At 42.6% G+C, this 10,995-nt stretch overlaps 1 protein-coding gene and 1 long non-coding RNA gene across 2 annotated transcripts in view; one reads left to right on the top strand and one right to left on the bottom strand.

Moving 5' to 3' along the window:
* The first annotated feature begins 1,217 nt into the window (after window positions 1-1,217).
* The window catches only part of LOC145359188 (uncharacterized), a 28,881-nt gene continuing 19,103 nt past the window's right edge, over window positions 1,218-10,995 (top strand). Inside the window, exon 1 of the long non-coding RNA XR_013889555.1 lies at window positions 1,218-1,369. This is a non-coding gene — a long non-coding RNA (uncharacterized LOC145359188). The remainder of the gene's footprint in view (window positions 1,370-10,995) is intronic.
* Window positions 3,466-10,704, bottom strand: LOC145359187 (homeobox protein DLX-6-like). Its single transcript, XM_080213644.1, has 4 exons — window positions 10,553-10,704; window positions 9,220-9,559; window positions 8,231-8,424; window positions 3,466-4,571 (listed from the first exon to the last, which is right to left on the bottom strand). The coding sequence occupies exons 2-4, from the start codon at window positions 9,518-9,520 to the stop codon at window positions 4,320-4,322; spliced, it is 747 nt and encodes a 248-aa protein (XP_080069770.1). The 5' UTR covers window positions 9,521-9,559; window positions 10,553-10,704; the 3' UTR covers window positions 3,466-4,319.

Below are 10,995 nucleotides of genomic sequence, written 5' to 3'. Positions count from 1 at the left end.
CAACATCAGTCAAGATGCAAGTTTTTAAAAAAATCTACACCCACTTATGGCTTCCTAGTGTGTTCCATTCCCCCATTATCCTACAGGCGAAATTGGTGCAGGAGAATGATCTCTCTCTCTCTGTCTCTATGCCCCCTCACCCCACCTTCCCCTCCCCTCTCCCCACCCACCCACCCCTCTTTATTAGACAGGCTGGTTGATAGATTATTTTCTGGCTCTTCCAGCATATGAAAATTACTTACAGGCTTGCTGCTGTAAGTGGGTGGACTAAACTGAACTCAACAGTTAGGTCACTTGACAATGTATGCTAACGTTTAAGAAGTGGTGTGTGTGTATGTGTGTGTGGGGGGGGGGGGTGAGGGCGGGGGGGGGGTATAAGATTTGAAGCATTTTGAGAGTGGAAGTGTCACAATAAACTAAAAAGGGGAACATATCAGCTGGCTTCTTACAAATGTAGATGCACCCCACTGGCGAGGATCAAGTCAAATCTTTCTCCTGGGGAGGAGAGGGTGGTGAAGCGTGGGGGGTGGGGGGTGGTGGGGGGGGGGTAACTAAACATATTGTACCTCAACCAACAATGACCCAGTGTCATTTGGGGTCATTTTACCTTTGTAGCATTCCGTATGTAGATGGGTGGTGGTATGGCTGGTAGATTTGGCGTTTCCAACCCTCGCCCCCTCCCCCGAAAGTGAGGAGTTAACAGCAAACAGTGAAACATTCGGCAGTTTTCTATCCAATTGTCTGCAATACGTTGCCCATACTTAGACAAACTGCCTATTACACTCAAACAGACAATTGCATACTCCGTTCAGTGGTAGGATAAAGGATTACCGCCGCACCATTTGTCATGCAGATTTCCTGCTTTGCTTTTTAACCATCGATCCAAAGCATGTTTCTTTCTTTTATCAATGTTTTTTTGCTGATTACAATATACACCTGCAAGTAATTTAGGTAATAACAACTCGAAATCTGTGCAGCCAAACTGCAGCGGGTGCATCTGCCTGATTTTTCGCGTTTTTTCCACTCGGAATTGTTACATATTAAGCAGTGCATTTAGGCGACTGAAAATTGCGGGTAATTATCTTGATGGAAAGCGCTTTATTCAGGGAGCTACAGTCAAAATTGCTCTAATTACAGCCCCTTTCACACAGGCATAAAAAAATCTTAAAATAGCAGAGAAGTGGGCTTTGCACACGGCTTCCAGTGCAGATGTTACGGGAGGAGGCTTGACATGCGAGCTATTATGCATTAAAATCTGTAAACACCACTATCTTGTCTTGTAGACTGACTTTGACAAAAAATTGGGAGCGCTTACCATGGATTTCAATACGTGTTGTAGTTTCTGAAATGTGACAAGTGGACACACGTGGTAAGTAATGCGTTTCTTAATTGCGAATGTTAGATACAGGTGTATCTGTCAGACCTTTGAACAAGGGATATAGATTTATTCTCTTCCATGTTTTTTTTGAAGGAATCGTCGAGCACAGATTTCCCCCGGCTAAAGGCTGAAAGGCCGTCAGTCCCGACTGACAATCAGCACATATTATAACTTAATCAATCTCCTTTCGTACGGCTGGTTTATCTGTTTGCTTGGGTAACCACAGGCTCACTGAAGCTATTCATTAATATTCAGCAAAGGAATACATGATAGCATGTGTTGAGTAACATGTAAGGGGGAAGCCAATATAAAACGTGTTATTTCCCACATGGAACTGAACTAGCACAGATTTGGGATCGGCCTCCAGTGACGTACTACAGGCGGTAAAAGGCGCACAAAATGTTGATTTGATGTATTGTGTTGCCACCATTTTATTATCATTTTTAAAGGAAGGCAGGGGTTAAAATAAAGATAACTACATAAATGTCATTTAGGTGCAAAGGTTGGCGGGCTGATCGAAATGAAAGGCAAAATAAAATACTAATGTCCAAAGATGCAATTAAAGCTACAAGTTAAAAAATGTACACTGTTAGTCGGTGAGCAAATCGATTGGCCACAGTTTGGATCGAATGATGTACAGCAGCCGGAAGCTGTAGCAGACAATACATACACTGCACATTGATAAGACAAGTTATTACCTACAATTATTTCCCTTGTGACAGGTACTAACTTTCATTTTTTGCCCCTTCTCTCTCTCAGTTTAGTATCTCAATGGCATATGTCATTATATGCTTACTATTAAATAGAAAATAGATTCAGCTTGGCTGAACCACCACCACCTCCGCCAGCCCCAGAAACAGGTATCTTTAGGGGTTTTTTTTCAGTAACTAATTTGCCTCAGCATAACGCTAATACCGTCAGCTCTTCCGTTTGGTTAGAAAGGGAAGAGCGTAGGAAAATTGCCATCCAACTCTTGGTCCAACTAAAGTTTATACTCCATATTCAGGAAATCCCAGATCACTTGAGATAGATACAAAGGTAAGGCCTTCGCTTACCCACACTGGAAACCACAGCTGAATTTTAAAAGTCCAGGGGTTTTTTTTAATCATAAAAGACGAATAACAACATTTCCAAAAATTCACCAATTATTGGCAAATCAAAATGTGGTCATGCAAGAAAAAGTCACGTTTCCTCCACTTTTTAACATGACCGCATACATTTTTTAATATATATTTTTAAAAATCTATTAAGCTTCGTATCTATGCTCGACCCCCCCCCCCCAAAAGAGGAAATTTAAGCTAGAAATTGTGAAGGGAGGTGAAATGAATGGAATAGTTTGATCAATTACATGCAGTCATCGCGTCTTTCCTTTACACATAATTACAGTTGAATCCACAGTAAGTCGGCATTGCTTTTTCCTTTAAAAAAATGCTAACACACTCCGGTTTCTATAATCCTGAGGAAGGTACTATTAAATTGAATAGCCAGGTATATCCGAATTGGGTGGGTATAGGATGCTTCGAACGCGTTATCACTGTTTTACTTAGAATAATGAAACATAATACATATGCACTATTTACAACTAATTTAACAATATATACACACACGCACGCACGCACGCTCACACACATACTGTGTTCTCTGGCCCTCTGTTCTCCAAGAAATCATTTGCCTTCATATTGCTTGGATGAGCAAAACACAACCCCTTTATTTCCCTACATAAGCTGTACTTCAAAGAGGAGCCACTGTCACGCGTTTGGTTCTTTCAGAGTGTGCAACATACACCATTCATCATGAATTGTTTTGTTGAGTGTTGATGGGGATGGGGCAAGGCCGATGATTTTGACGGTTAAAAAAACGGGTGGGAACGACCCGGTATAGAGACCACTGCCTCGAGTCATTTTTAACTCTTGAACATGGTGACAAGCTATCATTTGAGAGTATACCGTGGTAAACCACCCAAGGATTAGGCCGAACGATATACAAATTGGATATTTTAATAGAAAAAAAACTGACATGGAAAGATTGTTCCCCCATTCAACACAGGACGGACCAAACAGCTGGCTGGCAAAATGTTGTTTTCTTAAAGAGACAAAACACTGGGTATACACAGCATTTCCTCCAGCTACTTTAAGAGGGTTAATGCTTGAGGTATTGACTTTGTTTTGTTTCAGAAATTAGAGGGAATTTCTGATCAAAGATCAAAACCCGACACGTTGGCCTATCTTTTCCCTTGTATGGATATCGACTAATCCATTGTGTATTCCCAGTCTTGCGGTTATATTTCAAGTCTACACAGTACTGCGATTGTATGTGGCGGGATTGACCAAATGCACTTTGCCTTGACACAGATCTGTTGTTTTTTTTCAAATGGACATTCCAGTCGCAATAATCTTCAGCTAACCAGCTGTTTGCAGCTTTGACTGACTGAAGATATATCGGGAAAATTATAGATTAACGTTCAAACTGGAACTACGGCAATTAAATTAAATTAAAATTCAAGCAAATAAAGAAATAGCCTCAAAGGAAAGGGGGAACTACCTGCCAGTAAAACCTTTGAAATACAGCCTATGTACTGTGCCCAACTAAGAAGAATCTGCATCTTGGAGTAAAAATTCAGTTTGTTTTGTTAAAACACGAAAATTGAGTTTAATAGAACAGCTATAAAATCAGTCCTTTTTTGCAATTCACAACGCAGATTATAGATGTATCAAACTTCTCCAATTGAATTCCAAAACATCGTACAAAGCTCGTGTTGCGCTCATTAAAGGAGTTTGACTCTATATACCCATTGTACTTCTAGAACAAACCTGTTCAGGTACGACTGAAAGCACAAAAGTCACTGTTATCGCTAATCAGTCGTCTTTTCTGGTCCATAAGACTACTTCAAATCGTGGGACACTGATTTTTGTTTCAAAAGTTTGGTGATGCCCATGATGAATCACATCATCTGGGGTCTCGGCATGGTGTCCTGGTGAGGCGGCGGGTACCACGACCCAAAACTGTTAATGTAGCTGTTCGGTGGCATAGTGGAGCCCTTATTTGGCATGGGAACGTCCCAGACTGGTGGGATATTGGGCGAGCATGGAGACAAAGCAGCAGAGGTGGGCAGGTGGTCACCTTCTTGCACGTTGGAGCTGTGTTTCATCAGCTTCTTGTACTTGGAGCGCTTGTTCTGAAACCAGATTTTCACCTGAAATAAAATGTACAAAAAAATAAACATAACGCATCACATCTAGTGCACCACCAGGTGGAAGGGCTGGACGCATTCCGCTTTGCAGAATGCAAGAAGCCTCACAATTTATTTAATGGATAAATGTGTGCGTGTCATCCACTTGCAAGTGATGGAGCCAAGACTCCCTCAAAATGCACCCCACCCGCCGCCCCCCCCCCCCCCGTCCCGTTTTAGATTTCAATGCATTTGTCTTTGTTTTGTAATAGCAAACTTGTATTCCCATTTGTTAATGCGTATGGCGGACTAATGTGTTATATAGACAGAGACTACAGGGTACTGCAGCCCCTTGCCAATGATCTTGTCAAATCAGTGATGCTTGAACATTCAGGCTCATCTAAAAAGGAGGCCGTTGAGTAAATAATTACTGCAATCACAAGTAGAAGCTGGAAAAGAAATTGAGTGGGCTTTGTGTAGAAAAGGATTGGGATAATGCCGCTGGTGGGGGGGAGGGGGGGGGCAACAATATTCAATACGAGCACACAAAAAGATACAAGGAAGCGCACACACAAAGGCCCAGGCTGTTTTGAACGCGAGTTAGAAGGCCAGATCTGTTTTTTGCCATCCGCAGAACAGTACATACTCCTCTACAAAGCCAAGCAACTGAGTTTGTGTATAGTGGGGCACCAAACAAGTGACAGTGGCAACAAAAAGATATGAACTGATATGAAGAATCAAAGTTTTGGTGATTTGAAGGGAACTCTCGATGGGACAATAAAATACGGAGTTCGTAGTTCATTGACCAAAGGTAGCAAAAAAACTGCCGTTCCGAATTAAAGACAAACCTGCAATGTAAGCTATTCTTTTAGACAACATTTTAGGAATTTGGCGAATGTTTTTTTTCCTGCAGTCCAAACTATAAACATTAACCCACATCCCTTTAAGAAGTTGCCTAATTATTTGACATATAAAATGTCTTGAGACACACTCTAACTCCTCTGGTGGGTCTTATATTTAGGTTGTGAAACCCAACGCCAAAAGAGATTGGTGTCTGTTTAACTCAACCCCAACGCTAAAAGAGATTGGTGTCTGTTTAATTCAGCCCTCACCCTCACCACCTCCAGGTCAGAAAGACAGGGACTTGCACACAAAAAGAGATGATAACGGTGTCATGCAACGCAGCATTGAAACAACATTCTAATCTGAGAAATGGGCTAGCATTTGACAGCAGTATGCTTACAAATTATTTTATCCTGATCTATCTATCCAGCGTGCAACTATTAATTGTTCCAGCAAAGAATCTAAACTTCCTTGTGGACTGTGAGCTCTGCAGCAAACTTAAACTGTTTTTTTTCATTAAAAAGGTGTCGTTTCCTAGTGTCTTTCGTCTATAGCTGCACAAAAGCATTATTTTCAACACGTTTCTAGTGATCAACTCGTGATTTTGTAGCGAACGTTTGTAACCCAAGAAACAATGGCAACGTCAAAGCGTCCCTCACTAAGCACATTGTTTGCTGCTCTCCTGAAAAGTTCCATTGGGGCAAATGATCAATAGCACAAAAAAACGTTGTAGTATAAGACAAGGCCAATCGCAACCAGAACTGTTGCTGAGAATTTGAAAGACTGCAGTGTCTATTTTTCTTTGAGTAAGCAAACTATTGTTGCTTCAACAGTTTTGGCTAAAAGTTGTAAGCAGGCATTAGAAACCCCGCGAAATTTCTTACACTATTTTGTTTCCTGATCTTAAAGACAGGGAACAAACTATTCTCACTAATTTCACTTTATTTTTTAAAAAATAAGTTACGTATGGCAGCAGTAATTGGAATAAACATTTAGATAATTAAAGCAAATTATTCCTTTGTGGGAATGTTTTTACGGTATTAAATTGTGTTTTTTTGCATTTTCCGAATTAAAAAGCTCCGACTTTGTTCGTCTCTCTCTATTTGTCTCTCTTTGTCTGTTTCTCTCTGCGAATGTTTTTTCTCTGCCTGCCTCTCACACTTTCTCTGTTTGTCTCTCTCTATCTCACTCTGTCTCAGACTGTCTATCTCACTCTCTGTATGTCTGTCTGTCTGTCTATCTCCCTCACTTTGTTTCACTCTGTCTCTTTCACTCTTGCTGTCTCTCTCGCTGTCTCTCCCTTTCTTCCTCGTTGAGATATTATATAAGGGGGAGAGCGAGTGTGAACAGGTATTAAAATACACGTGTATATCTCTCAGAAAGGGGGAGAGACAGATCTATTGTTTCTTGCATATTTAAAATGTCTATTCACTAACAGCTCTGGATAATCATTTAATGTCGATTGAAACTGTAAATCACGCGAAATACATTTTAATGTACAATTTAAAGAAACGACGACTTAGCTGAAAGCGCCAGAAATAGCAGTAACAACAGCATGCGAAAACCAAAGCATGAGTTTTGCTGTGTATGGATTATTAACCAGGAAGCAGGTTATCCAGGGATTTGGGAGTTTTCTATACACACTGCTCTTTAACAAAAAAGTTCCATTCAACAGCACGAAAAGAAAATTGGGAAAATAATATTAAAGTTGCTCAGTGGTCAAAATCTTCTTGACATTTGAATTACACGTTGATATTCTAATGTATTTGTTTGACAAGGGAGAGGGGTGTATGACCCAGTGACTGTTTCACTGTTGGGGCTTTGAACCAAGTTCAACTGTGTATAGAAATCGATGTGCCGTTTACCAAGCGCACGGGTTTATTTAATAGATTATAATAGCTGGGGAATATTGGGGGAGGGCCCGGGCTATCTTTTCATTACTAGCTGCCATTTTGGATGAGGCAAATTTTGCATTTTTATAACATCCTCTACCTTGTGTAAATAAATGGCAATGAAAGGCAGACACCAGAGTCATGTGGCCATTGCAAATGCACTGTTCCGTTCTCTCTCTCTCTCCCAACCATCAGTTAAAGAATGAAATGTTCTGTAAAATTGTCAACCTATATTTCCCACGTTTGATATACAAAAATATCACTTTTTTTTAAAGATGGAGCATTAACGATTGCTTCGAACTCAAATGCCTGCAATTTCATAAATTAACATGGGACTTTTAAGCTCTCATGGAATTTTCCAGCACACCTTGCGGCAGATTAACCAGAAACATCCCGCCAAAAGGACAGTGCCATTCCACACACACACACACACACACCAGAAATAGCCTCTGCCGTTTTGTTCAGCAGTTGAAGGGGACAGATCCCCTTTTGCTTTGCAACACACGCTGCCATCGAGATAAACGGAGCTAAGGAAATGATCTTTAGATTCCAGAGGGACTGGAGAATTCGATTTCAGCTTTAAGTGCAGTGGGGACCCTGCAGGAATTCTTGCTGGGATGTGTATGTGCATATATATAAAATGAAAAAAAAACTTAGTTCGCCGCTCAGTCACTCGACTATGTAAAACGAGTGTCTTTTCACTGAAACACCAAGATGTGTTGAGCTCAAAAAAAAATTTAGAACCCACACAGCGGTTGACAAAACGGAGTTTGAAAGCTAAGAAGTAGCCTGTGTGTGTGTGTGTGAGAGAGATCTCCTGAAGAGAGGAAGGGGAAAAAGAAAGAGGGGAAGGGGGCGGGAGGTGGACTCTCTCTCCCCCGAAGAAAGGGAGAAGAAGAATTAGTTCTGCCCAGTCTTCCACACCCCCCCCCCCACCTTCCACCTTACCTGTGTCTGCGTGAGTCCCAGAGAGGCGGCGAGCTCGGCTCTCTCCGGCAGTGCCAGATACTGCGTCTGTTGGAATCGGTGATTCAAAGCTTGCAACTGCAGGCTGGAGTAAATGGTCCGCGGCTTCCGAATCTTCTTCCCTTTGCCGTTCAATCGAATCTCTCCGTTCTCGATTACAGTCGATTTCTCGTGCTCTTGAGAGGTGGTGGGGTGGGGGTGGGAGAGGGAAATGAGAAATTTAGTTCAGGGCGCCTTTTAATACATGCCTTTTGTTAAAAAAATATCGCGACCTCCTTCCCCCCAGTAAAACTTACATTAAAAATATATACACACACACTCACAGATATGTTATATACATATAATTCACTCATGGTCCCTTGAATGGGCGATCCCAGTGAAGTCCAGAACTCCAACAATTAGAACCGGACAGAAAGTCATATTAAGAAAATCCCGGAGTGTTAGGATGCGCCGGGGGAAACTCATGTTGAAGCTTTCTTCTGTTGTGGCTTTACTGCAGGGAGTGAGGGGGCAAAAGATACAGAATTGGATCGAATTGTCTTATTATTCTCCCCTCCCCCGCCCCCCAAGTCCGTAACATTTTCCCCTCCCGATAGTTCCATGCGACAATTGAGTCCTGTAAGCGGCCAGAGCGTTTACAGTCAGTCTCCCAAAGTGGACCCCTCTGCAGACAATGGACAAGTTCGCCCCAGCGCCATTCACTTAATGTGGCGTTTTGGCAGCAGAAGGCACGATGTTCCAGCGTTAGATTTGCCTAATTGCGGTTGTCTATTTAAAGAGCGCAATTAAATATCTTTTTTATGAATATATAAGCAATGTCATCAGCGAGGCCCTCTCAAATCTCGGCACTGCACTCTCTCTCAAAAAAAAGAGAGGGGTGGGGGCTGCCGGTGTAAAAAGCGAGCTAATTTTTTTTCAACTCAAAATAGAGATAGAGAGAAAGAAAGGAGGTGAACGCTGGCCGCTCTTACCTGTATCCTCTAACCTGGTGTGACCCAAAGTGCTGCTGTTCTGGTAGGGCATGTACGGGTTGGCTGCATGGTTGCTAACCGGGCTGGGGTACGGGTAAGCCAGTGATCTGCCGTAGGAAGGGGCGCCGGAGTACGAGCCGTCGTGCTGGGAGTGCCCGCTCGAGTGCAAGCCGTGCACCGGGTAGTGTCCATGGGACATGCCAGGGGATGACTGCTGCGCCGGGTGTCCAAACTCCAGAAAGGCCGACTTGGAGGAGTCTGGTCCTAACAGCCCGTCAGCCATCGCGGTCATAGTCATCATTAACGAGGAAGTGCACGGGACTGCCTAGGAATTATCAGCCTGCAGGAAATTGACAAGGAATTGACGCGCAACATGAAACTGACACAAGGGGCCGATCGCCAAGCAAATCCCAGCCGTCTTCTCCACAATTTTCCCAAGCAGAGGCGAATTCCCCTCTCTGTATATGCAGAGTCAAAGAACAGGGTGGGGGGAGAGAGAGATCAGGGAGGGGGAAAAAAACAGGGGGTTAAGTTGAGAGAATTCCCCGTGAAATTCAGGAAAACTTCTGGATTTGCATGGCTGCTTCATGCATATGGATCCGATATGCGAACACATCCAATTGGCTGCCTCCTGCCCCGCCATTGGACGAGGGGCGTCTTACATCACTCAGCCGGCGGCGATCCTAATTAACTTTAATTAGAATCAGTTTAATGAGAGCTTTGCAGCTTCCAAGCAAGCAGCCCCGGCCCAATAGTCATGATCAAGACCGCTTCACGTTGTAACATGCGATGAGATTGTTTCAGGCGGCGAGTCCCCACACAACAACAAAATATATTTATATATAAAACACACACACACACACACACACACACACAACTGGTAAACAAATACCCTGGTAATCTTCAGGACTCTGCAGCAACCATTCATCAGAAGGTATTTCAGTAACTAATCAAGCCATGGTTTGGGGTTTGAGAGGGAAATGAAATATAAAGTGAAAAACAGGGGAAGGGAGGAAGGAAAAAAAAATCAAAATTTAAAGTGTCACCCTCTCAAAGTTAACGTTTAAAACACCTCCCACCTTAGTTGACTGAGAGACGAAATGCTGGTAAATTTGTATATAAATATTATAATAGCCACGCAATCAAAACTGTACCCCACAAGTTCTAAGAATACGAGTGTCTCCAAAATGAAGCTCCCATGTATTCCTTTTAGCCAGAGATTTGTCTATCCGCTGCATCACATTAGGGGTTGGATTCCATACACACACACGCGTTATAAAAGGATGCACAGAACTTGCGTTTTTTTTTCGAAAGTGTGATTTCGGACATTTACCTTATATCTCATTCCTTAATTATACCTGCTCTCTGTCTCTCTCTTGCTATCTGCTAATCAATGCGGCGTTGCAAATGACATTCTCATGTGATACCCACTTCAACTGCTGTATAAATGTCTTTATTCCTGTCACAAGCGGCGAGCCGTCTGGCGCTCTCCACCGCTCCCGATCCAGTCTCCAGGGGGGGAAAACGAACTCGGAAAAACACCAGGGGATCTGTCACGTCAGAGAAAACGCGAGTATCGATCATTTTTTTTTAAATTGAGTAATGATGTGGATGTGGGATGGAGCGATTTCCCAGAACTTTTATTAGAATCAAGCTCATTTAAAAATTGCTGTACCTGTATTATTTTAATTTTCTCTCTTTCTGTGTGTGTGTGTGTGTGTGTGTGTGTGTGTGTTGCCACCGCCAGATTCATACCGGATTTTTGTGGTGTCAGTA

The sequence above is a fragment of the Carcharhinus amblyrhynchos genome, chromosome 27, assembly GCF_965287045.1.
Source record: "Carcharhinus amblyrhynchos chromosome 27, sCarAmb.v2.hapA, whole genome shotgun sequence".
NCBI lineage: Eukaryota > Metazoa > Chordata > Chondrichthyes > Carcharhiniformes > Carcharhinidae > Carcharhinus > Carcharhinus amblyrhynchos.
This window is presented reverse-complemented; position numbering and strand designations above follow the sequence as displayed.